Source organism: Fundulus heteroclitus, unplaced genomic scaffold (assembly GCF_011125445.2).
Source record: "Fundulus heteroclitus isolate FHET01 unplaced genomic scaffold, MU-UCD_Fhet_4.1 scaffold_59, whole genome shotgun sequence".
In the NCBI taxonomy this organism is placed as follows: domain Eukaryota; kingdom Metazoa; phylum Chordata; class Actinopteri; order Cyprinodontiformes; family Fundulidae; genus Fundulus; species Fundulus heteroclitus.
In genome coordinates, this window is record NW_023397022.1 from 2,124,403 (window position 1) to 2,152,385 (window position 27,983).

Sequence of the window (27,983 nt, forward strand, 5' to 3'; positions counted from 1 at the left end):
ATATATATATATATGCTGTTTATTCACTAATGTCTAACAACAACTTTGTATCTCCTAGTATTAGAAAACTTACATTCTGATCAAAAATATAAACAATGTCTTTTCATCTTGCTTGTGAAAAGCACCCCTATTTGAGGCACTTCCCAGTACAGGATTTGGACCAAACTGACAGAGTACAATCACCCGGTGATACTGAACACAACCTTGTTAGCAGCTAACTGTTAGCATGTTGCTAACCGGAAGTAGCTCTAGGAAGGTCTCACCAACTTCTGCTTCACAGAGTCTGTTCTTCCTTTAGAGAGAAAGCTCCACAGGAAATTTGGGCTACGTCGCATAAAGCATCTCCAAGCCATGAGGTGTCAAACATCCAATGCTTTTCAATGGGGGACCAAACCCCTTATGGTCCCAATAATGCATGCTCATATATGGCGCTACTGTATAGCTCAGATGGAAAGTGCAGGCTTTGCATGCAAGAGGTTGTGGGATCGAAACCTGGCGTGGGAGACTAAGAGTTTTGTATTATAATCCCCACAGTGTGTATATTAAAACATGTGTGCTGATCCCATGAAGTATTTTTTGTACCACCCGCCATTTTGAGTTACCATGGCAACGTTATAAACAACGTTTTTTTTTCCCTATTTGAGGCTCATCCCAGTACAGGATTTGGATCAAACTAACAGAGTACACTCACCCAGTGATACCAAACACAACCATGTTAGCGGCTAACGTTTAGCATGTTGCTAACCGGAAGTAGCTCTAGGAAGCCTGTACAAACTTCTGCTTGACAGATTTGGTGAATTTTAGCATTTTCTCCCTTTTTAGACACTTCTCAGTACAGGATTTCAACCAAACTAACAGAGTAACATCACCCGGTGATACTGAACACAGCCATGCTAGCGGCTAACCGTTAGCATGTTGCTAACCGGAAATAGCTTTAGGAAGGTCCTACCAACTGCTGCTTAGCCAGGGTTCTTCTGCCTTTACAGACAGAGAGAGGGCTGCAGCTGTCAGTGAGTCTCCATGACAACGCTGCTAGCAAGAGGCTCCTAGGAGGTCCATTGACTTAACATGGCACCTTTCAACGACCGCTGCAAGGGCTGTGAAGGCCATAGGAACTTGAAATTCGCAGTGTTATTCCTGTTGCTATTTCTGACGGTACGGTACGCACCAAGTGTCAGGCGCCTTGCTAAATTTCTTCAGAAATTTTTCTAGTTGCTTTTTATTCTTCTGTCACCGTTAATACAGCCCGAACCTTAGGCTGTACCCCCACAAACTATATATCAAAACCTGCGTCTCGACGCCGCGAAGTGTGCTATTTGTACTTGACGCCATTTAAAGTTACCGTGGTGACAAAATTAACCAAAAACCACTTCTCAAAACCACTTCCTAGACACAGTTGACCTCTCAAAAATGCAAAAAACTTTTTTTGGTACAGGGGTTTAGGTGTTGGGCTGGTGAACCAAAGGTCGCAGGTTCGCAACCCGCTGGGGGTACCGAATATTTTTTTTCTTTTTTACAAGTAACACATAAATAATTTGAACAACTGATATAAATTAATGAATGATTAAAAAATTGCAACAGCAAGAACTACCCCCCGGCCAATACAGCACCACTCACCAGTGGGAAATGGCACTACACACCATTTTTGTCAAATGTTGAGTTCTGGGCCCAGATTTGGTGAGGCTTAGTTGCTAAAGGAGGCCGATCTGACACATGGCCTTTGGTGAGCTTTGGTGACATTAAGTATTGGCACCCTTTTTGAGGAACTTCCCAGTACATGATATGGACCAAACTAACAGAGTACAATCACCCGGTGATACTGGACACAACCATGTTAGCGGCTAACGCTTAGCATGTTGCTAACCGGAAGTAGCTCTAGGAAGGTCTCACCAACTTCTGCTTCACAGACTTTGTACTTCCTTTAGTAGTTTGTAATGCCTTTAACATTTTTATTCACATATTTCATTTTTTCATGCTACATTGAAGTATTTAATCATGTTTTAATAACACCAATTTTCCATGCTGCTTGGAAGCAGACCTTCTCCTGTTGGCTGGTTTTGACGAAAACAAATCCTTTTCACACTCAGAAGATTTGATTTAAAATCCCCAAGTGATAAGAGCCTACGACCAAGGAACTCGGAAGCTTTGCCTTTGACGGTTACGTGCAGAACTACCCCCCGGCCAATACAGCACCACTCACCAATGGGAAATGGCACTACACACCATTTTTGTCAAATGTTGAGTTCTGGGCCCAGATTTGGTGAGGCTTAGTTGCTAAAGGAGGCCGATCTGACACATGGCCTTTGGTGAGCTTTGGTGACAATAAGTATTGGCACCCTTTTTGAGGAACTTCCCAGTACAGGATTTGGACCAAACTAACAAGGAACTCGGAAGCTTTGCCTTTGACGGTTACGCGCACCACCAGGCGGGCGCCTTCTTCAACTTCTTCAGAAGTTGAACGATTCTAGTTGCTTTTTATTCATCCGTGACCGTTAATACAGTCCGAACCGTAGGGTCTACCCCCCACAAACTATATATCAAAACGTGCGTCTTGACGCCGCAAAGTGTGCTTTTTGTACTTCACGCCATGTAGAGTTACCGTAGTGACAAAATTCACCAAAAAGCACTTCTTCAAACCACTTTTTCAACACAGTTGACCTCTCAATAATGCACAGCTGAGCACAGCACTGGTGTTTTGGTCGAGTGGGTTAGGTCTCGGGCTGCCAAGCAGAAGATCCGAGGTTCGGATCCAAGCTGTGCCAATTTCAAAGAATTACATTTTTACCCAATATTTAATTTACCTTTGGCTTTACACAACTGTATTTCAATTTAAATCAATACAATTCACCTCCTGCCTTTAACTTTTTTATTCACATATTTCATTTTTCCATGCTACATTGAAGTAAGTATTTATTCATGTTTTAAGAACACCAATTTTCCATACTGCTTCGATGCAGACCTTCTCCTGTCGGCTGTTGCCAATTAGCTCATTAGCAGGCACAATACAGAGTTTGGAGCTATGCAGCGTCTCACAAGAGTTTGCAGCTGTGCAGACACAAAGTTTTCCCCTTGACTGTCGGCTGTTGGAAATCACCTCATTAGCTGCGTCTCAGATCGAAATACGGAGTTTGCACCTTTGCAGAGACAACGCCTTGTATATATTTAAAAACACGGACGGCACAGTTATGTCTGAAAGTCTCATGCCTCAACATCAAACGGTTTAGGAGCTCTTAAACACAGTTGACCTCTCCATAATTCAGAGCTGTGTTTACCGCTGGTCTTTGGTACAGTTGGTTAAATGTTTGACTCCCAGTGAAGTAGGGTTTAATCCTGGGAGATGGGATTCCCGGGAAATCTGATCAAAACTATTTCCCGATTCCCGGGAAATAGTTATGACGGGAAACGGGAAATGAAAGTAAAAAAAATTAATCCAGTGCCCTCCTATTGGAGTGCGCTCAGTGCGCGTCTATTGTTGTCTTACGTTGCATTCAGTAGCCTACCGCGGTACAGCCTAAGGAGGATGTCTACTGCCAGCTTTGTATGGGAGCATTTTAAAAAGGTTGAAAATGAAAACGCAAAGTGCATGTTGTGTGACCGGATTGTCAGGTGTTCTGTGGGGTCGACAAGTGGATTGCGCAGACATTTAGAATCTCAGCATAGGAAAGTTCCTGAAGAAAGCCCATCAACAAAACGTCTGTGGTAAATTACAGGAGACCTTTTATTCCACAAGGAGAAGGTTTATTTCCAGACACGAACACCGTACAGCTCCACAACAGGCTCTTTTTCTCTTTCGGCTCTCTTCCTACTACCACTCACTCTTCTTCTACGGTCAATAACATTCTCAAACGGTAACAGCGCTTCATAGTGGTCATGTATGTATTACACTACATTTTCACAGTTACTACAACGTCTGAAAACGCTAGATGGCTACTTTAGCAAAGCTAGCAAGTCGCTTGGTGAAATACTAGCGGAGATGGCAGCTTTTGATGGATTTACGTTTAATAGTATGGCAAAATGCGACTATCTCAGATCAGCACTTAAGAGAGATGGACATATTCTTCCCAAGAATCCCTCTGAAATCTCCCAACAGGTTAGAGGTTTTGCCAATGAACAAAAAAATAAACTAGCCGATATGCGTTTTTCCCAGGATTCCCGGGAAATGCGTCGTCTTTTCCCGGGATTTGATACATCTCATTTTCGGGAAAAATGATAAACCCTACAGTCAAGAGGTTGTGGAATCGAAACCCGCTCTGGCAATTTCAGATTATTACATTTTTACCCAACATTTAATTTTCCTTTGGGTTAAAATAAGTATTATTTTTGGAATTATTTTCTGTTTAAATATTCAGTCATATTCAATGAATTAGAACACCTATTTAAATGTTTTTTAGTCTGGAAATGACATGTACCTTTTGAAATTATCCTTAATGCAGGTACCAAACTTGTCCTTAAACACAATAATTGTATTTATTTTACTACTATAATGTACTATTTTAACTTTAAATCTTATTTTTATTAGTTAGGATGGCTGCCAGAACAACACTGCATTATGTCCTCATGACAGAAATCAAGGCTAGAAAATAAGTCATCTGCAGGGGTTGGAAAATGAAACTGAAACACCTGGTTTTTTAGACCACAAACACAATCATATGGTGTAGGGCAGGGGTGTCAAACGCGGCGGCCAAATGCATTATCATCATTCAACAATGATTACTGAAAAAAAACATACTTCGTTCAATTGAAAACCTGCAGTTCCTATATTGTCCACGAGTGGCGCTGTGTATTATTCAGAGCCGACAACTAGCAGTTCCGGGTCAGAGGTGAACTCCTCCATCTTGTTTGCTACTAGTTCTAGTAAGAGCTAGTGCTGCCGTTTTTCCTAAGTTACTGAAGGATATTGTTGAATCAAGTCCAATTAACCCAAACGAAGGATTCCATTGGGTGTTTTCCTTGCAACTACTCGATGGTGAGTCGTTTATTTTATGTCGGTTTTATATAATGGTAGAAATGCTGTGGCTAGGCTACACGCCACTGAGCTATATGCTACATGTATTGGCATCTTAAAAATGGTCTTATAGCTTAAAAGATCATTCTACTTTTGTTGATTTTGTGGCTGAATACAAGATATGTTCTCAAAGCGTTAAATAAGCCCTTTGATTTTTCAAAATTTTGTCTTTTAAGGATAATTTTAAGTTACTTTTCATTAAATTTGTCAATGGCCTATGGAAGTCTGGAAGGATGGCAGTTCAACCCTAACAGCAGCACTTAGTGTGCTAAGTCACTGGCATTCCCTTGGCCCCACAGTATGGGGCCAAGGGAATGCCATGACATGGCAGCCCAAACCATCACTGCTTCGCTCTGGGCATGCAACAGTCTGAGTGGTACGCTTCTTTGGGGCTTCTCCACACCGTAACTCTCCAGGATGTGGGGAAAACAGTAAAGGTGGACTCATCAGAGAACAATAAATGTTTCACATTGTCCACAGCCCAAGATTTGCACCATTGAAACCGACGTTTGACATTGGCACGAGTGACCAAAGGTTTGGCTATAGCAGCCCGGCTGTGTATATTGACCCTGTGGCTCCCGACAGACAGTTTTGGTGGAAACAGGAGAGTTGAGGTGCACATTTGGGCGATTCTCATGAAAAACAGATTTTAAACGGTTAACACTTGAAAATTTTAAAATGGCATTTGAATACAATTTTTAGGCCCGAGCAGCGAAGCGCTGCGAAGGCCTATTGTTTCTGTGTTGTTTCTTATTATTTTTATTCTGCCCCCCTAAAGAGGGGCCTTTTTGGGGGCTTTATCATACTCAAAAACTCACCAAACTTTGCAGGTGCATGGTGACTGTTTAAAAATTTTGTATTTTAAGGTCGTCACAAAAATTAAAAGAAAAATGCCTCAACGGCGCCACCTAGCAATTTTCAAAGGACCCTTTGCTATTCACTTACTTCATCGTAGAGACATGAAATTTGGTACAGTGGTAGAGCTCACCAAGACGCTCAGAATTTACAATTAATGTCATAGTGCAAAAATCACAGGAGGTCGGCCATTTTAGATTGAAGGTCTGATTTTGACCTCAATTTTGACAGTTACAGCATTGGTATTTGATCCAACTCCTCCTAGAGATTTTGAGTGAGCGGCTTGAAACTCGGTCAGTCTGATCATAAGGCATGGCCAATTAAAAGTTATCAAAACGGTGAGTTTTTGAGCATTTTGAAGGGGCGTTGGCAGGGGTCAAAGTTCACCTATTCGCCACAAAAAATAAAAGTGTTATATCTCCCACACAGAAACACACAGAGTCACCAAACTTTCCATGATTGATCATCATCAGGTCTTCTAAAATTTCCAATGATCAAATGATGACATAATTTAGGCCACGCCCCCTGACAACAGAAAGTGTCATGTTTTGCTGTAAACGGTCGCTATGTTACCCCTCTGAGCTAATCAACATGAAACTGTGTCCATAGACAGAAGACATGTAGGTGTATTGTGCATTCCAGCCCCAAGTGGATTCGATGGAGCAGGAGAGCGTTGCGGCGTGGTGAAGTCACCTCAAACGCCGCTGCCATACGTTTGGCTCTGAATTCCACATTTTTGGGCCGAGCTGCTTAAAACTCACTTGGATGCATCCTTATCCACCCCTTAACAGGAATCCATAACAAACTTTGGTGGGCGTGACCTAATGCCTCAACGGCGCCACCTAGCAATTTTCAAAGGACCCTTTGCTATTCACTTACTTCATCGTAAAGACATGAAATTTGGTATAGTTGTAGAACTCACCACGACGCTCAGAATTTACAATTAATGTCATAGTGCAAGTATCACAGGAAGTTGGCCATTTTAGATTGAAGGTCGTATTTTGACCCCATTTTTGAAGTTTACAGCATTGGTATTTGATCCAACTCCTCCTAGGGATTTCGAGCGAGCGGCTTGAAACTCGGTCAGTCTGATCATAAGGCATGCCCAATTAAAAGTTATCAAAACGGTGAGTTTTTGAGCATTTTGAAGGGGCGTTAGCAGGGGTCAAAGTTCACCTACTCGCCACAAAAAATAAAACTGTTATATCTCCTACACAGACACACACAGAGGCACCAAACTTTCTGTGATTGATCATCATCGGGTCTCCTACAATATCCAATGGTCAAATGATGACATTGCTTAGGCCACGCCCCCTGACAACAGGAAGTGTCATGTTTTGTTGTAAGCGGTCGCTATGTTACCCCTCTGAGCTAATCAACATGAAACTGTGTCAAGAGACAGAAAACATATTGGTGTGTTGTGGATTCCAGCCCCAAGTGGATTCCATGGAGCAGGGCGGCGTGGTGGCGTGGGGAAGTCACATCAAACCATATATTTTTAATCTTTTGACAGCATTATTTGCTCAAACCTGTCCACCAGGTGGCAGCAAGAGACCACAAATAAACCACAAACCAAGTTGTCTTGTTCAGTAAGGCAAGGCAAGGCAAATTTATTTATATAGCACAATTCAGTACAAAGACAATGCAAAGTGCTTTACATGATTAAAATATAGCAAAATAAAACAGAATAAAAGCAAGTAGGAATAAAATGTAGAAACAAAAAAGAACAAAAAAGTGGTGATTCAGTTAACTAGAACAGTTGAAGGCAATCCTAAACAAATGTGTTTTTAATCTTGATTTAAAGGAACTCAGGCTTTCCGCACCTTTACAATTTTCTGGAAGTTTGTTCCAGATCAGTGGAGCATAGGAACTAAATGCTGCTTCTCCTTGTTTAGTTCTGGTTCTAGGTATGCAGAGTAGGCTAGAGCCAGAAGACCTTAATGGTCTGGATGGTTGATACACGGATAACAAGTCTGATGTATTTAGGTGCTAAGCCATTCAGGGATTTATAGACGAACAGAAGTTTTTAAAGTCTATTCTCTGATATACAGGGAGCCATGGAAGGACTTTAGAACTGGGGTGATGTGCTCTACTTTCTTAGTCTTAGTGAGGACATGGGCAACAGCGTTCTGGATCAGCTGCAGCTGTCTGATCCACTTTTTAGGCAGACCTGTAAAAACACCGTTGCAGTAATCAATTCTACAAATTATAAATGCATGGATTAGTTTTTCCAGATCCTGCTGAGACATTAGTCCTTTAATCCTGGAAATGTTTTTCAGGTGATAGAAAGCTGACATTGTAACTGTCTTTAGATGCTTTTGGAGGTTCAGGTCTGAGACCATTACTACTCCCAGATTTCGGGCCTCATCAGTGGTTCCTAGCTGAAGCGACTGAAGCTGTGTGCTAACCTTTGATCTCTCCTCTATTGGTCCAAAAATTATTACTTCTGTTTTGTTTTTATTCAACTGAAGAAAATTTTGGCACATCCACGTATTGATTTCTTCTAGGCATTTACTCAGTGCTTGAACTGGTTCATAGTCACCTGGTGACATGGTGATGTAGAGCCGTGTGTCGTCTGCATAGTTATGGTAGTTGATGTTGTTATTTCTTATGATCTGAGCTAGAGGAGCATGTACATATTGAATAGGAGGGGACCCAGGATGGACCCTTGGGGAACCCCACATGTGGTTTTTGTAATCTTCGATGTAAAGTTACCTACTGATACAAAAAAGTCCCTGTCCTTTAAGTAGGATTTAAACCAGTGGAGAGATGTACCACAGAGGCCGACCCAGTTCTCCAGGCGCTCAAACAGAATGCAGTGATCAACAGTATCAAATGCTGCACTGATGTCCAACAGAACCAGCACGGTGGTTCTGAGGTCCAATAGAACCAGCACGGTGGTTCTTCCACAGTCTGTATTTATATGGATGTCATTAAACACCTTGATAAGGGCGGTCTCTGTACTGTGGTGAGCACGGAAGCCAGACTGGAAAACGTCAAAGCGGCTGGTCGTTGTTAAGAAGGTGTTTAATTGTTGAAACACAGCTTTTTCAATAATCTTACTGATAAAGGGGAGGTTTGAGACGGGCCTGTAGTTCTGGAGTAGTAGTTTGTCTAAATTGTTCTTTTTTAACAGTGGTTTGACAATTGCTGTTTTCAGGGACTGGGGGGAAAACACCTGACAGAAGGGACGTGTTTATTATCTGAGTCAAATCAGACGCTATGACAGGCAAAACTTTAAGGAAAACTGTGGGTCGAACATCAAGACAGCATGAGGAGGAACTTAGCTGCTGAATGATCTCCTCTAAGCTTTTGGAGTTTATTTGACTGAATTGGGACATTTTGTCAGGATAAGTTCCAGCTGAATACGGCTTTGGTTCTAGAGTTGGTGTGGATGCACAAACTGATCTTCTAATTATCAGTTTATTTATTTTTTAGACTAGTTCCATATGAGAGGTTGCAAGAAAACTTGTAACTTTACTGAATTTGCAGCTTAAGAAGATTGGGTTTGACAGACAACACCAACTGTCCCCTCAATCCAGTGCACACAATACCACAACAGACCTCATCACGCTCTACAGTACATCAAGAAAACTAAATCAACTAAAACAAGTTCACGAGTGCACATGAAATGAAGTTAATCCATATTTGTGTGTCAGGGTGTCTAAGCACTCTCCAGAATTTGACATCTCAGCAGAACCTGTAATAATTATAGAAAGTAACGTTATAGTTGTTCTGCCTTTTGTTAAGACAGCAAGGAATTCATGTCGTGAATACATTACATAAATAAGATATAAATTAATTATTACTCAGAGGAAATCCATGCTAAAAACAGTTAGAAACGTTTTGGGTTCATATTTAATCAGAGTGAGACATCACAACTTTGTTAGATCTCTATGTGAATTACGTGAGATAGTGAGTGCTCTCACCTTAAATAAAAGATCTTTGACGTATTTTGCTCTGGTAAAAGCTGCTTTTCAGCGATGAAGCTAGGGAAACTGCTAATATTGAAGTTGAATTTGTTCTACACGCTTCTGCTTTGGAAAATATTCGTCTTTTTACAAAAAGAATGTTTAAAGCCAGATTTGGGAACAAAGGTTATTCAGACAACGCAAGAAAAGGAAGCTTTGTGTGGGGAACTTTTGTCCTAGCTGTCTAGCTGCATATGGCCCCAGGACAGAACAATAGTTTTCTTGAAGTATAATTTTGGAGAAGTAGAAACAAGTATTAATTTCAAAAGGTAGGTAAAAAAGGAAAAAAGTTTTTACAAAATCTTAAAATGTTGGATAGTCGTTATTTCCATCTTGCTGTGAAAATTGGTGAAATATTATAATTTTTGATGCTTAGATATAAAATTGCAAGGCAATTTCTAAAATTGCCTTTTGTTGAAAATGTTTTTTGGCATGCCATACTTTACATTTATAGGTAGCCTAGATGTGCATAATAAAAGAGTGGAACTAAAAGCTGGTCTAAAATTTTTATGGAGCTTTAACCTGCTAAGAGTAATAACAGATGATTATATCTTTAAAATGAGATAACTGTCTCATAAAATGTGATAGTTTACTTGGTCTAAAGAGATGATCCAATTCAATGTTATTTATATAGCGCCAATTCATGAAATATATCATCTCAAGGCACTTTACAAAGTCAAAATCAATCAGATTATACAGATTGGGTCAGATTATACACATTGGTCAAAAAAATTCCTATATAAGGGAACCAGTTCATTGCATCAAAGTCTTGACAAGTAGCATTCTCTCTTGAAGAAGCGTAGAGCCACAGGGAGAGTCGTCTGCATTGTCCATGGCTTTGCAGCAATCCTACCTACTGAGCAAGCATGAAGCAACAGCGGGGAAAAAACTCCCCATTAACGGGAAGGAAAAACCTCCAGCAGAACCGGGCTCAGTATGAACGGTCATCTGCCTCGACAGACTGGGGGTTACAGAAGACAGAGCAGAGACACAACAAGAGAGACAAAAAAGCACAGAAGTTCTACATTAGATGGTAGTAGCGGGTCTTCCCTGGATGATGCCACAGCTAACAGAACGCCAGACCAGGTGTACCTACTATGACGAAGAAAAAAAAAATCAAAAAGTTAAAAGCTGAAATGACAACAGTCATTCAAAATTGAAGAACAATAGATCCTGATGTCCTGCAGTAGCCTAAACGTATAGCAGCATAACTATAGAGGTAGCTCAGGGTAACATGAGCCACTCTAACTATAAGCTTTTTAAAAAAGGAAAGTCCAAAGAGCCAGCTTCTAGTGGAGAAGTTCAAGTATCTTGGGGTCTTGTTCATGAATGAGGGAAAGATGGAGCGGGAGATCGACAGGCGGATTGGTGCTACGTCTGCTGTGAAGCGGGCGCTGTACCGGTCCATTGTGGTGAAGAGAGAGCTGAGCCAAAAGGCGAAGCTCTCGATTAACCGGTCGATCTACGTTCCTACCCTCATCTATGGTCACAAGCTTTGGGTCGTGACCGAAAGAACGAGATCCCGGATACAACATCCCGAAATGAGTTTTTTCCATAGTGTGTGTGAGCTCTCCCTTAGAGATAAGGTGAGGAGCTCAGTCATCTGGGGAGGACTCAGAGTAGAGCCACTGCTTCTTCATGTCGAGAGGAGCCAGTTGAGGTGGCTTGTGCATCTGGTTAGGATGCCTCCTGGATGCCTCCCTGGTGAGGTGTTCTGGGCACGTCTGACCGGGAGGAGGCCCAGGACACGCTGGAGGGACTCTGTCTCTCGGCTGGCCTGCGAACGCCTTGGGATTCCTCCTGAGAAGCTGATCCAAGTGGCTGGGGAGAGGGACGTCTGGGCTTCCTTTATAAAGCTGCTACCCCCGCGATATTGCTAAAGTGTTCCTTTAGCAATAGTCCAATTGCTAAAGTGTTTACATTACTTTTGGGTGTGTATCCACAAATTTAGATGTTAAACTTTTATAAAAGCTGTCTTAATGCAAGAAACAAAACCCTTAAACACATGAAATAGCAAGTAACTTTAAAAAACTAAAATGGTTTTGTTAACTTTTCACATTAAGCTGGATTAACAGCTAGTAAGATACCTTTGATTAAATTGGTATACTAATGTTTAAACCAGGGGTGTCAAAGCTACGGCGGAACGAATTCGGCCCGCCGAACGATTTAGTCCGGTCCGGTGGCCGAATGCATTTTCATTATTCAACGGCTGTATCTCCTCGCTGCATCGAGCGATATGCACCAGATTTTTTGTGAGTCGTGGGGGAGCGCTGCTGAACACGTTCGTGTGAATCGCCCAGTGGACGGGCGGGCAAAATGCGTGACAGAATCTGCGGTGGCGGGCGGTCGGCGGTGCGCAAATCCCAGCAGTGGCCAATAGGCCAGAGCGGCGCTTTGCTGCGAGGGCCGATCATCACCGCTTGCGGTTTTAGTTCTTTTTGTTATGCAAGATTAGGGTCTAAACTTCTTAGAACACACACACACATATATATATATATATATATATATATATATATATATATATATATATATATATATATATATATATATATATATATATATATATATATTCATTTTTTTCTGTATATTTTGGAGCTTTTTTGTCAGTCAGAGCACATAAATTCTCAGCACCGCAACATGACAACATAGAATAGATATGGTTTAAAAGTTACAACTATTTTATTTTTTTAATAGATATTATTAACAGTTGTGCCCATATGTGTATATAGCCCAGAAAATATTATATTTATAAGTTTCCCTTTTTTTATTTTATTTTATGATTTATCTCATTACCGCAACATATTTCATGATTCATGTCCTGTTTTTTCAGGATATTTAACTGAAAATTCAAATGTATAATTACTTATTTAGTATAGATGACAAATTAAGAAATACAATTTATCCAAATACCATTATAAACTAGAATTTGTTTTACAACAGCAAAATAATAAGTAAATAAACCTGTGTTGCGGTAAAGAGAAAGGTGTTTCGGAAATGAGTGTCAAAGTTTCGGTAATGACATTTCTACTTAATTCACCATAACACTTTACACAACTAACACAGAGTGTGAATGCTGGGAATATATAACAAATTCTTGAGATTTACCATTAGAGTTTTGTATGGAGAAGTAAATGTGGCATTTTCTGTTGAAAATTATTCTCAGAAAGAATGAAAATATCCCATTTTGAACTGTGTATTTTGATAAAACACATTCCAGCATACTGTACCTCAGTACCTCAGACATAAATTCATTAAAAATATAAGCATAAATGTAGACATAAATGGAAAAGGAATGTTTAAATACAATATAATCAATACATCTCATTACACAACTGTGAAACATTAAATTCATGAAAACAATACACATCAATGTAGATATAAATCGAAATGGAATGTTTACATACAAAATGATCATTACAACATCTCATTGTGCTCATCTCATCTCATACATCACAATATGCATCAGGTGTGCAGCTTGTGTTTAGCCCAAATATCTGGCAAAACACAAAAATGCCTCGCAGAGGAAGAGACTGGCAGAGGCTCGGGAATTTGGTCTTTGATGTTGTGGCGGTAGTACCACACCTTTTCCCCAGAAAACTTAATTGATGGCACATAAAATCAGTTTTCCCCAGCGCAGTTCATAGTGTCCACCTCATACTGGTCATCTGCAATCTGTATTTTAGAAAGAATAATTTTAAGAGAGTGCCATCAACTTGCCTCTCCAGCACTCATTTGAAACTTGGCGACTAAACAAGCCTGACAATGTAGTTTCAACTGAAAGTAATGCCTTGAAATATTTTTTTTTACCTCTGTAACTACACCGGGGAACAGATCTGCGTTGTATTCCACAAGGACCCACTGGCCAACCTCTATGGAAGCCTCTGGTAGCTTTGTGGAAACGTCGTCTTCCTCTGCAAATGCATTGCGTGATGGAGAGAAGCACTCACAATTTTTCTGACAGAAACATGACACTTCCCTCGTGTGAACTACCCCAGGAGTGGTGGACATCAGCTGTTGTATAGATTAACAAAAACAGTTTTAGTAATTTATCTACTGATTTACTAATTTATGGAAATGTGATTAGGATGGCAAGATAATGATATCTTGAATGTACTAACTTACAGTATGTGGCTAGTGTGACTTGTTATGTGAGCACTTAAATATATTAATTTTGACCTACTTGGTGGATTTTCATTGTCCCTGGGACTGGCTTAAGGTGTGGAGGAAGCAATTCACCCCTCTCTTTAATTTTGTCCTCAGACACCTGTCAAAGTCACAGTGAACTTCATTATCAGTTTCTTAAGTCAGGCATTTCACAGAAGATTGAAATGGTGTTCAACCAAACAATCTACAATGTGCAATATAGCCTAGAACATAGTTACACACACACACACACACACACACACACACACACACACACACACACACACACACACACACACACACCTGGAATAGAGTTACAGAGGAGTTCAGGGTCAGCTGCTGAAACAGAGTATCTGCATCTGGGATGCTTTGGCCGTATGCCACTATTCGGTTTGCCAGGTTTTTTAAGGCTGCCCCCACGCCATCTGGGGCTCCTTTTCCATGAGACGCCTCTGTGAAGTTCTATGTCACGTATTTAAATCCATGGAGGAATGGTACAGTGGAGGCCAAGTAGAACAAATTTCTGTTTCTGTATTGGGATGTTGGGCCATCAGAAACAAAATGTATGTTGCATACATTGGGGTGTTGTTGGCGGATGTACCTAAAAACTTCTTGTGCAGGTTAGCCATTGTGTCACACAAGTGCCTTTTCCTATGGATCACTTCTCTCCGCCGGATCTCCCCAGATTTTCCGTTGACCGCAGTAGATACATCATCTCTATGGAGGAAAGAATGTACCATTTTCAACAGGCCTTTCCTCTTGTTGTTGAGCGAAATGCCACCTTTCTGCTGCCTGACTTTTTTGTTTTTTTGCGGTCGTGGCAATCTGCTTGGTCACAGTCACCCTTCGTGCTTGAAGTCTCCTAAATTTCTTGTTGAGATTCTGCATTTCTTTCCGTTTTTTTTTTTTTAATTCCTCTTCTGCCTGTCTCAGTTTGGTCCTCAATCTGTTGATAAATTTTGATTTCTTTCTGATTGTGCTTCTCTTTGGGGTTAATGACTGCAGTGGTGGTGTTGGTACATCGTCTTGTATTGATACGTGATCCTCAGGTCTTGGCTTATTTACTTCAGCTATTGCTGAAGAATCACTTAATTCACTCACAGAAGAATTTGGAGTGAGATTAAGAACACATTTGGTTTGTTTTTGTTCTTGTAGCTTTTAATTGTTGCGGTGTATGAGAAAGCTGTTGCGGAGCCTGAGTGACCTTGACCTTCTGGGGCCTCTCTGGGCCCTTGCTAGCTTTTTGTATTTAGACTTTAAAAACCTTAAAAATTCCCAAAACACAATAAAATTTTCATTTTTTAAACATTGAAAACTTGCTGTTTCGGTAATGAGAAACGAAAAGTTGTGTATGCTCGCTGACAATGAAGTTTTTAACATTTATCTGGAGAGATATAAAATGAGGTGCTTACCTGGTAGCCATCTTGGGTGTTACAGTAAAAGGTGTCCCACCTCTCAAAATGGCTGTTTTTTGTCTGTTCCTTGGTGCTTGAAAATTGTTGCGGATGCTGAGAATATTGGGTGTGACCAAAGTTCTTTTTATAAATATTTTCTTTTCTTTTACCAGTGAATTCCAAGCAATAACTTTTTATTGAATGTAACAATTTACCTTATGAGATACATTTAAGTTTTTTATTATTTATTTATTTTAAATATTAAAATTATGTAGTTGAAGAGCCGAGATTCAGTAATTGACGCGTTGCGGTACTGAGAATTTCACATTAAATTGTAAAAAATACATAATTTAAAATATCACAATGTCTTCTTTTAATCACTTCCAATATAGCCTATGATGAGATGTTTATAAACCAGTGTTTTCCCAAATTGATAGCATTTATCTGTTCATCACAATCCCTAATGCCACCTCATGAGTCTGATTTGGTGAGAATCACTCATTTAATTCTGCTGTGACTTGGGGAGCCGTGGTTTTATGTTTTTGGATACAATCCGGGTTAGCACCCGAACATCCCTTTCAGACAGCTTCCTCGTGTGTCCACAGTTAATCCTGTTAGATGTGGTTCGTCCTTCTTGGTGGTATGCTGACATTGCCCTGGACACCGTGGCTCTTGATACATCACAAACACTTGCTGTCTTGGTCACAGATGCAAGGCAAGGGAAATTTATTTATATAGCACAATTCAGTACAGAGACAATGCAAAATTGCTTTACATGATTAAAATATAGCAAAATAAACGCAAGTAGGAATAAAATGTATATAGAAAATAGAATAAAAGCAAGTGTGTAGAAACAAAGAAGAACATTAAAAACAGTAAAACAGTTTAACTAGAACAGTCAAAGGCAATTTAAAAAAAATGTGCTTCTAATCTTGATTTAAAAGAACTCAGGCTTTCCGCACTTTTACAGTTTTCTGGAAGTTTGTTCCAGATAAGTGGAGCATAGGAACTAAATGCTGCTTCTCCATGTTTAGTTCTGGTTCTAGATATGCAGAGTAGGCTGGAGCCAGAAGACCTGAGTGGTCTGGAAAGTTGATACACTGATAACAAGTCTGTAATGTATTTAGATGCTAAACAATTTAGGGATTTATAGACTAACAGAAGTATTTTAAAGTCTATTCTCAGATATACAGGGTGAAGGGACTTTAGAACTTGGGTGATGTGCTCTACTTTCTTGGTCTTAGTGAGGACGTGGGTAGCAGTGTTCTGGATCAGCTGCAGCTGTCTGATCCACTTTTTAGGCAGACCTGTGAAAACACCGTTGCAGTAATCAATTCTACTAAATATAAACGCATTGATTAGTTTTTCATTAGTTTCATTGTCCAACCCCTGTATATAGTGTATTTCACTTACTGAACTGAGTTACTGAAATAATTGTCTATACTTTAATTTATTAAGATTTAATTCTAGTGTTTATGTAAGGCAGAGGTTACAAATGTAAATGTTGCAACCTTTTGTTTGGACCGTTTTTGCCTTTTCTTCTTTCTATTATAGGCCATAGGCTGAAGCCTGTATCGTTCAGGTTCGCTCCACCTATTTAGGGACTACTAAATGACACCTACAATAAAATCCTAAGTGCATTTTGAGCCCATAACCAAAAGTTCTCCAATCGCTTTGCGCTAGTATTTTTACAGTAATTACTTAAAAGTGTAACTATATCGGTAGCCTGATCACACCGCAAATCTACACTCGAATCAAGCCGCCTAGCCGTTAGCCAATCAGAGCGCCTCCTTCAGGTATGCTCTCCCACTTCGAGGCGGAAAGAAAACAACAACAACAAACATGGCCTCTCCCATGGAGCAGCGTATTCCCATTGGATCAGACAAAAAACGCAAGAAAAATGAGGATTATATATGCATCACACACATATCATCGGTGGACAAAGAACGGACACAGCCACTAACAGTTTTTCGTTGGAAGAAGCCGGTTGTATGTGCCCGTAAGTGGCTAGAAATGGACGGAATCGACCGCACGTTGGCGGAGGCACTGTATGTGTACACGATGACGAGTTCGCCAAAAATAACAATGATGATGATTCCACGTCAACCCTGGCTTGTCCAGACGAAACTCTTTCTGGCTTCTTGGACGTAAACAAACTTGGTTTTCATCCAACTTGTTATAGACGTTTCATCGATAAGAAACAAATTGCCAGTGCTGAAAAACTAGCAGAAAAACGGGGAGCATGTGGTGGTGACAACAATGGTTCTGATTCTGATCACGAGTCTTCCACAACCACGTCCATGACTAGCCGGCCACCATCTCCAAAACGGTTGAGATCCACGACTAAATCATCGAGGTCTGGCAATGTACTTCCTGCTGTCTGTATAACTTGCAAGAGGGTTGACCGCTTTGTGAAAGAAGGACACAAGACAAAGAAAGATAAATTGGTCCAAGCAGAAACTATAAATGCTGGTGAGTAGATAATTTGCAGACTGCATCTTTGTTTGTGGCTTATAACCAAAAGTAAAAGTAATACATTTGTTGGTAAAAAAAAATGCATGTGTTATTGGTGCCAGCCCAAGCCTGCTCATATCATTATGAAGTAGGTGTATGAAGGCTATGTGTAGGGCCTCAAAAATAATAAAAGACATTATTATGAACTTGAAGTGATGATAGGCAATAAATTAATTTGTCAAATAATGGTTAGATTTTAAATGTGTCACCCAACTACCAGTTCAGTCTCGTAAAACAGAGAAAAGGTATTTGATATTATTTGTTGGCAGCTGGTTTATGATTGAACTTTTTTTTAACTCTTTTTGCTAGGGAGTTTGATTAAAGCAGCTGAACTGAAAATGGACGAATCCATCCTCAAGGATGTACGTGGAAAAGATTGTGTTGCAATTGAAGTGCGGTACCACAAACGGTGCTACAAAGAATATACAAGATTTCTGGTGGCTACAGCAAGTGATGAAAGGTAAATTTCAGATAATTCAAGTAGAATATTTGTGAAATACAAATTCTTGAGAGTATATTGATGGTAGGGTTACATTCTGGGGTTAAACATTTTTGAAAGTTGATTATTCTTACAAATGAAGCCCAGTTTATAGAGAAATGATATTGTAGTAAATAATGTAGAATAAACATTTGGATGCAGTTTTACATAAAACATTTTAACCATAAATTTGTATGAAATTAGATATTCTATCATTGTTATTTTTAAGATTGATTAAGCATTTTAACTAATCTGTATTTTGCATTGTTTCACACAGGATGCCAAAAGCCTGGCAGTATGCCACTGTGTACACAGAATTTTGTGACAAAATAATTCGGGCACAGTTGATTAAAAAACAGGAAATCTTCAGGATGAAAAAGCTCTCTTCCCTGTTCCAGAAAATGATACGAGAACACTATGGTCATGGAAGTTACAGGTAATTATGATTCATTAATAGATTTTGATATTATTCACATCAGCATATATTTATTATTCCTTGTAAAATTTTCACAGCTCAGATCTTCTGAAGAAAAGACTGAGGCAAGACTTTCCCCAACTAAATTTCTACAAGCCTCCGAGGAAAAACCTGAGTGAAATTGTATTTACAAAAGCTACAGGACTTCTCAACAAGGTTCATCAACTGAAACTGAGTTATCAGGATCGCAAGAGACTTTGTCGAGTGGTGGAGAGACAGTTCAGGAAGGTGGTACATATGCAGCACAACGAGACCGTACCTATTTTGTGTGTCTTCCCCTTCAGAGAAGCTTTTGCCTCATACAAAGGATGCCCTCTTCTAGCACAGCTTGCGAGCCAATTATCAAGCAGCTATTCACCGGAGATCGCTTGAGCAACAGATCTGCGCTCCTTCTCCTGAGAGTCATGGCTGGATTTTAGAAGGTTGGGCATTGTCTATAAAGTGGATGACTATTGCTGCTGCCCCGGATGTGGTCCTTAATACATCTCGCTGTTCTTGTAAAGTCGGAAAATGTTCTCAGGGTAAATGCTCCTGTTTAAAACCAAAAGTCTCTTGTTCCTTTTCCTGCAAATGTGTGGACTGTGAGAACTGTGATGCTACACCTGAAGAATTGTCGTTCCAGACATCGGAGAGCATTGATGAAATGCCAGACTCTGAATCGGATGAAAGTGATTTTGATGATTCATAATTTCTTTGGGATGCTGGAGATAGGCACCAGCAACCCCCATGACCCCATGAGGGATTAAGCGGGTTGGAAGATGGATGGATGGATAATTTCTTTGTGTTTTCTATTGTAATTCTCAAGTCGTAACAACCTGGAGTGATCCTAAAAAGTTTAACATCTCTTACTGGGTCCAACAAAAGTCATTGTTTAAAAACAGAAATGTCTTTGTGCCTAGTTTTCATTGTTCAAATTTTAGCTGTGTTTCAGTTATTTCCTAAAATTTTGCTTCCAATATTGTAACTGGTCTGCAAGGTGATAAAACTCACACCACTTTTCATAGTTATTAGTTAACTAGACACAAAAGGATATCTTGCTTTTAGAGTTTTTCAATTGAAAATTCAAAGAATTGCAGTTTTCATGTGCAATAAAGATATATTTTGGGAGATTGTGAAATTGTTAAAAAGTGTATTTTTTTCATTTAGAATAACTCCTTACTTAAAGCACGCAGAACATTGCCGCTTTATAAGCTCTGAGTAAGTATGAATGTCTGTGGGAATCAAAATTTTGAGTCCGATCGCCTTAATAATAAAAAAGTTACAAGGGCTTGAAAATGGTAGAAGACCCAAATTTGTCACTTTTTTGGGTAAACTGCCACCTTTGGCACCCATTTTCTCAAATACTGGCAGGAATCCCATGGAGAACTTTTTTTCCCAGCTCGAGTACATATTTAAGATTGGAAAACTGCTATCGAAAAGTAGTCCCCAGGTTAGTGGAGCAAAATCCTATTTCTAGCCTCATTTTGAGCTTCAGCCTATGGCCTATTAGAAACGGCTCTAAGAGAAGAGGTGGAAACAACGCCCCCAAAATGACGCTTGTGGCCAAAAAGTGTATTACGTCAGTATTTGTTTAGGACTACCACAGCAAATGAATGGCAAACGTTGACTGCCGGCTGTCGCCAATTAGCTCATTAGCTGCGTCTCAGATCGATATACGCAGTTTGCATCTCTGCAGATACAAAGTTTTCCCGATCGGCAGGTTTTGATGAAGACAAATCCTTTTCATTCAGATTTGATTTAAAATCCCCAAGCGATGAGAGCCTACGACCAAGGAACTAAGGAAGCTTTGCCTTTGACGGTTATGCGCACCACCAAGGGGGCGCCTTCTTCAACTTCTTCAGAAGTTGAACGATTCTAGTTATGGATGTCATTGAACACCTTCACAAGGGTAGTCTCTGTATTGTGCTGAGCACGGAAACCTGCCTGGAAAACGTCGAACAGCTGGTCATTGTTAAGAAAGTGTTTAATTGTTGAAACACAGCTTTTTCAATAATGCTGCTGATAAATTAGTGGTTTCAGATGGACCTGTAGTTCTGCAGTAGTACTTTGTCCAAATTTGTGTTTTTCTGCTTTGGTTTGATAATTACTATTTTTAAGGCCTTGGGGAATTCAACTGACAAAAGGGAAGTGTTTATTATTTGAGTCAAATTATACCTAAAGAAAGCTGTGGGTAAAATAACAAGGTAGCAGGATGAGGAACCTAGGTGCTGTATGATTTATCTTAAACATTTGTAGTTTATTTAACAGAATTTGGATATTTTGTCAAAATCAGTTCTAGACAGAGATAACTTTGGTACTGAAATATATATTGATTTACAGTTTGCCCATCTAATCTTTAGAATTTTCTCAGTAAAAATTTAGCAAATTCATTGCAGGCCCTGGTGTAGTGAAGTTCAGATGCCACTGTCAGGCAAAGGTTTGTTTAACCTGTCGAATGTGGACAATAAGGCACAATAATTACTAAAGTTTTTACTGACGATCTCAGGGAAGAAAGATTCCCTTGATTTTTTCTGTTGGAAGTTATATCTGTAAACTCTTATCTTTATAGATTTCAAAGTGAGACTGGTGCCTAGTCTTTCACCAACTTGGTTCAGGGTTTTGGCACTCCCTTTTTTACTTCTAAATGGTGGAGCACTTCTCTACAAAGATTTTTTCTTCCTAGAAACAAGCTTCACTTTAATTGGAGCAATGCAGTTAATGATGCCTGAAACTTTAGAATAAGAGTAATCTACTAGTTTATCTACTGAGTTGCAAGTCAAAGTGGAAGTAGAAGAGTAAACTAAGTTAAAGGTTTCAGTAGCATTGTCCTTAAAGATGTTTTATCTTAAATCTCTTTGGCTAACTGGGAAGGATGCTTTGAAAGAAAAGAGAAAACTTTCAACAGAAAAGTGGTCAGATAGGGTTCAGTTATATTGACCTTGGAAATGTTTAGACTCGTGCTGATGATCAAGTCTAAAATATAACTTTAATACACTGAGTCAAACCAACATTTTTAAGTGTGTCACATATTTCCTTCACACATCTGTCTTCTGGGTAGTCAACGTGAATATTGTCTCACACAGTAATTAAACAGCGGGAATCAACACATATCACAGAAAGGAGGTGTAAGGTTTGCAGACAGAGGCAGAAACCTTATGGACTTAAAAATGGCCAGTGAAGCACAGAATACATGCCAAAAGAAAAAAAATCTGACTGGACCGAAAATTGTAAAGCTCAGATTTTTATATAAAACCAAAAGCATTTATGAAAACAAAAATTGACAAAACAATGTTTGTTTAAAAACATAAAGCCTCCTCTTTAGGGATTTAGAAAAAAAGTTTTATGTTAAAGCTGGATAAAAAGGGGCGTTGGTCAGGGTACTGGTGGGGGTTGGCTCAAAATAAGACAAAAAACATCTTTATTGGTCATTTCAAATGTACATTCCAACGACATTTGACTTCTGGCTTTAACACATCCCTTAGGGAGCTGTGGTAGGCTTTTCTCAGGGACCCATAGTGGCAGTATGCAGGGATTGCTCTGCTCTAACAACTTAACCACCACTCCGCACTTAAGATGTTTTCCATTGAATTATTCCATGAATAAAAATTCTAGTATATTTTTATTACACTATTTCTATTACTTCAAAACCCTCTAGACAATCTCTTCTTGATCTGGCAAAGAACTCTGTTGAACTCATACAGCAGAACAATAAAGCCTCGACTTAACTTGTTTTTGCTATAAAAGAATAACCACTGTTTTCTTAATCATGATTTATCACTGCTATACCCAATTCATAACTGATCTCAGTCTGATAATTTGCTGCAGACAGAGACAGTACATCAATGTTTAGTAAAACCAATTCCATCTGTTTTTGTACTTTAGACTCTTCTGTCTGTACAGTAATACCCTCTGTGTTCTCGTCAAACCTGGCAGGATATTCTATTTGTATATTTATTTTTCTATTACAACACAGAAGCTTATAAAATTGTCTTTCCACATCAACCTTTTTTCTGTTCTTATAATGATTACACATTCTGTGCATCTAGGATTATTTGGCCTTTTTACTTTCTTGTTGTCAATCTTTGATACTGTGTAAAATGCATCTGTGTTGATTAACAGGATGCTGGGAAGGAGACATCTGTGTTTCCTCTTCCTGAGCCTCATGACCTCTTCCAGGTTTCACAGATGAAGTTTGAGGATTTTCAGAAGGACTTGATTCGGCTCCGGAAGGACCTCAGAGGTAAAACACGCACATACTATTGCTCATTGTTATGCATTTACATGCTTTTAAGTTATTTTCATCATCATCACAATAGAAACAGAAAACTATACATATTGAATCTAACAAGGCAAAAGGATGATTACAACTTCAGTAATGGACTCTTGAGCCCTTAAGTGCTAGCCCACATAATTGGCAAACTCCTGAATAGGTGTCAAAACGTTTCAGAAAGAGCTGAGTGAAAGTCCAGTACCCTCCGGTTTAAGCCTATTTAGTGTAGATTTGAATTAGTAACTTAAAATAGTGGAGGGGCGCTTTGGGGGGAAAACAACGGGAAGTTACATTTTGAGGACATCCAGGTCACCTAGCTAACAGCAAGGCAATCAGCTTGATCAACATTACTGTTACCTATTAACAAAAACAAAAACAAGCATTATGTTTAAACAAACTGTAGTTATGTTTAACTTGCTATCAGCAAGGTTGTCACGAAAACTAATAGCTGCTAATGTTAGTCGACATTCAGGATCCAATTTAAATAGACTCTATATGTATTCAGTGCAGTGTTGTAGTCAAGTCACTATGCCTCGAGTCCGAGTCCAGGTTCGAGTCACCAGTGTTCAAGTCCGAGTCAAGTCCAAGTCATTAAAAAAAAAATCCGAGTCGAGTCCGAGTCGAGTCCACTACTCATCCGAGTCAAGTCCGAGTCGAGTCTCTATTGATCCAAGTTCGTTGTAGGAACATGCCGTGACGTGTGATGTATGACATGAAGCAGTAACATTCCATTGCACTAATAACTCTTTCGCTGTAGTTACCCTTGGTTTTACTCGGTAAAACGACTGCTTTTTCCAAGTCTAAGACGTCTCCTAACCATGGTTTTTAAACATTGTTGTTATGGAACGTGTAACAGCGACTCGAGGTACGCTGACAGGCTGCATATGAAGGATGTTAAAGCCGCAAGCGGCGCCGATCGGCCCTCGCAGCCAAGCGTCGCTCCGGCCTATTGGCCACCGCCGCGGCTCTGGCCGGCGGGCGGGGTTCGCTCACCGCCGCGGCTCTGGCCGGCGGGCGGGGTTCGCTCACCGCCGCGGTGCCGGCCGGCGGGCGGGGTTCGCTCACCGCCGCGGTGCCGGCCGGCGGGCGGGGTTCGCACACCGCCGCGGCTCCGGCCGGCCGGCGGGGTTCGCACCGCCGGCCGCCCGCCTGACATATCTGGTGCAGATCGGTCGTTGCAGCAAGGAGATACAGCCGTTGGATAATGATAATGCATTTGGCCACCGGACCGGACTAAATTGTTCGGCGGGCCGGACAATTTATACTGATTCTTGGACGGTGACTACAAACAGAAAGAAACGGCCATGAACGCCGAGCAGGAGAAAAACAACGACTTACCTTTCTATCAACTCGGCCCGTTTTTCCAGGCTTTCCAAGCCCTCGACACTCAAGCCATCGTTTGAGCTGAACGTTGGTATGTTGTTCCACAGTTCTACCAGTAAAATGGGCGCCTGGGACATCCACTTGTGAAAGTTTAACAGCTGTAAAGTCGGTCATATCCTTGTATCTGTTGCACGTGTAACGGCTGGTTGCTACGAGCGCTCTCACACTGTTTGCCCTTCCTTAGCGGCAAGGGGCGTTGCTCATGAGATGGTGACGTCACGTGCGCGGTACGACATTTAGATATTAAAATCATACACCAAATAATATTCTAATGACATATTAAAATTATAGCCTAATGATTTAAAAAAAAAGTCGAGTCTTTTTCTCAATTTCCGAGTCAGAATGATCTGAATGTAGGAGTCCGAGTCCAAGTTCGAGTCATCAGTGCGCAAGTCCAAGTCAAGTCACGAGTCTCTAAATTTAGCTAAAGACTCGGACTCGAGTTCGAGTCTCGGACTCGAGTACTACAACACTGATTCAGTGCAATGACTGAAGTGGAAAACACAAACATTAACCTCCTATCAGAGTTTAAAAAATTATTTTGTTAATAAAATTAGTTAAAAATCACATTGACAACAATTGGTAATGGTAAAAAATGATGCAGACTTGTGCTCAAATAAGATCAAAATGGTTTTAACTCTTACCTTTGAAAGGTAATTCCGATCGATTTGGGTCAGGACACCTAAAGAGTTTTTACAATTCCAGGTGGCACATGTACGAGGCATTTTGCCCTCTCAGATTTCTGACTCCATAAACATTACAACATCGTCGCAACACCTTTCAGTGTTCAGTAGGGCGTCTATGTATTAATGTCTATGGAAGTACGGTCCTCAGCTCCCTAAAGCCCCAGAAAAACACTTCACGCAGTCCCAAATCAGTTTTCCTCCTGTTCACCCTAAGCAATATTTATTCAACTGTCATGCTATGGATCCTATAAACACAGTGCAAACAGGATCCCTTCAGCAACATGAGCAGAATAGCAGGCACAATACATTTAGCGTGTTTCCTTCATGGCTATGCAGAACATATGCTGGTCATCAGAACCTTCAAAATGCCTCATATCTTGTGGTGATTATTACAATATGAGGTTTAACTAGAAAATTTCTGAAGAAATTTAGCAAGGCGCCTGCCACTTGGTGCGTACCGTACCGTCAGAAATAGCAACAGGAAGCAACACTGCAAATTTCAGCTTTCTACGGCCTTCACAGCCCCCGCAGCGGCCGTCGAAAGGTGCCATGTTAAGTCAATGGACCTCCTAGGAGCCTCTTGCTAGCAGCGTTGTCATGGAGACTCACTGACAGCTGCAGCCTTCTCTCTGTCTGTAAAGGCAGAAGAACTCTGGCTAAGCAGCAGTTGGTAGGACCTTCCTAAAGCTATTTCCGGTTAGCAACATGCTAACGGTTAGCCGCTAGCATGGCTGTGTTCAGTATCACCGGGTGATGTTACTCTGTTAGTTTGGTTGAAATCCTGTACTGAGAAGTGCCTAAAAAGGGAGAAAATCCTAAAATTCACCAAATCTGTCAAGCAGAAGTTTGTACAGGCTTCCTAGAGCTACTTCCGGTTAGCAACATGCTAACCGTTAGCCGCTAACATGGTTGTGTTTGGTATCACTGGGTGAGAGTACTCTGTTAGTTTGGTCCAAATCCTGTACTGGGATGAGCCTCAAATAGGGAAAAAAAAAATGTTGTTTATAACGTTGCCATGGTAACTCAAAATGGTGGGTGGTACAAAAAAATACTTCATGGGACCAGCACACATGTTTTAATATACACACTGTGGGGATTATAATACAAAACTCTTAGTCTCCCATGCCGGGAATCGATCCCACGACCTCTTGCATGCAAAGCCTGCACTTTCCCTCTGAGCTATACTGTAGCGCCATACATGGGCATGCAGTATTTGGATGATAAGGGGTTTGGGCCCCCATTGAAAAGCATTGGATGTTTGACACCTCATAGCTTGGAGATGCTTTATGCGAAGTAACCCAAATTTCTTGTGTAGCTTTCTCTCTAAAGTAAGAACAGACTCTGTGAAGCAGAAGTCTGTGAGACCTTCCTAGAGCTACTTCCGGTTAGCAACATGCTAACCGTTAGCCGCTAACATGGTTGTGTTCAGTATCACCGGGTGATTGTACTCTGTCAGTTTGCTCCAAATCCTGTACTGGGAAGTGCCTCAAATAGGGGTGCCAATACTTAATGTCACCAAACGTGACCAAAGTTCATGGGTCACATTGGCCTCCTTTAGCAACTCAGCCTCACCAAATCTGGGCCCAGAACTCAATATTTGACCAAAATGACATGTAGCACCATTTCCCACAGGTGGGTGGTGCTTTATTGGCCAATTGGGTCGTGTCTGGTTATCATGCCAGGTCCTGTTGGAAGCAAAGGCCCAATAGGAAAGCATGTGAAATCCAAAATGGGACAGTAAACTGACACATGGCTGAAAGTCACATGAAAATTTTAAAATGTTAAGAGGAAGTGACTGTGCGAATTTCAGATTTCTACATTAATCACAGCCGCTGCAGCTGGCGTCGAAAGTTGCCATTCTATCTCAATGAAACGTCTCCCACTGGCCCTCAGAGTTCCGTTGTCATGGAAACTCACTGACACACCTGCAGCGGGCCAGTCTAAAGAAGTGCAGACACTTTGTGTCCAAGTCTGCCTATTGGATTATAATGGAGAACTTTGCCTCGAACAACGCACGATTTCTCCGGAACCGTAAATGGTAGAGACGTAATTTTTTCTGTGTTTATTTCGTAAAGGATAGGGGAAGAAGACTTGCTATCGGTTTTTGCTGGAAAAAGTTTAATAAAGGCGTAAAAAATTATGATCTAAAGGACATTTTTATGAAATTTCAGAAATCCTCTGAAAATGGTCCCGAACAAATCGCTCTGGCTAAAAAAGTATAAGAGATATCAAAATAATTCTTTCACTGTGAGTATCAGCAGGCTTTTGATGACCATGTAGCTCATTTTCATATTTTTACAAAAATCGGTGTAGGCACAGCGACAATGTAAAAAAGTGGATGATGTGGGAAAATGCAGCTCCAAAGCGATTTCAGGATTTTGCACATTCGCTACTCCCGAACAAATTGTTCCTGTGGAAAAACCGTAACAGTTATCCACAAAATTCCTTTTTTGTGAGTGCCAGAAGGGTTGGGACATTCATGTGTGAAAGTCTCATGTCTGTACATAAAACGGTTTAGGAGTAGCGACGATGCGAAAACATGGGATGTTTTGGATTTTCAAACGTCATTTTTCAAAACCGCTCCATAGGAAATGAATGGGGGAGGTTTCGGGTTTGTGTCGGTCTGAGGTGATTTGCGAAAAATCTATAAATGCCACACCAATGAGGGTTACATTTCCCGAATCCTGACAAAAATACCTACGTTTTGATGTATAATTTGTCTACATAGAGGGAAAATTGAGCGAGTAAGGTCAAGTTGTTCGGAGTTTTGAAATTTTTAAAAAAGCTAGAGTGGGCCACTCTGGCAGTTGAAGAATTCCGTCATTGACTT

At 40.4% G+C, this 27,983-nt stretch overlaps 1 protein-coding gene and 1 long non-coding RNA gene across 6 annotated transcripts in view; one reads left to right on the forward strand and one right to left on the reverse strand.

Moving 5' to 3' along the window:
- The window catches only part of LOC105921082 (formin-2), a 280,717-nt gene that overhangs the window by 195,405 nt on the left and 57,329 nt on the right, over positions 1–27,983 (forward strand). For 4 of the 5 annotated variants that reach the window (XM_036133216.1, XM_036133218.1, XM_036133219.1 and 1 more), the window contains one exon: positions 22,934–23,054. In XM_036133216.1, coding sequence (XP_035989109.1) covers positions 22,934–23,054 — 121 coding nt within the window. Of the gene's footprint in view, positions 1–18,191; positions 18,343–18,637; positions 18,797–18,873; positions 19,953–22,933; positions 23,055–27,983 lie in introns of those variants that run through there. The other variant, XR_004929898.1, reaches the window with a different exon arrangement.
- LOC118561262 lies at positions 13,628–15,963 on the reverse strand. The gene is made up of 2 exons (XR_004929900.1): positions 14,278–15,963; positions 13,628–14,095 (listed from the first exon to the last, which is right to left on the reverse strand). It is a non-coding gene; the product is annotated as an uncharacterized LOC118561262 (long non-coding RNA).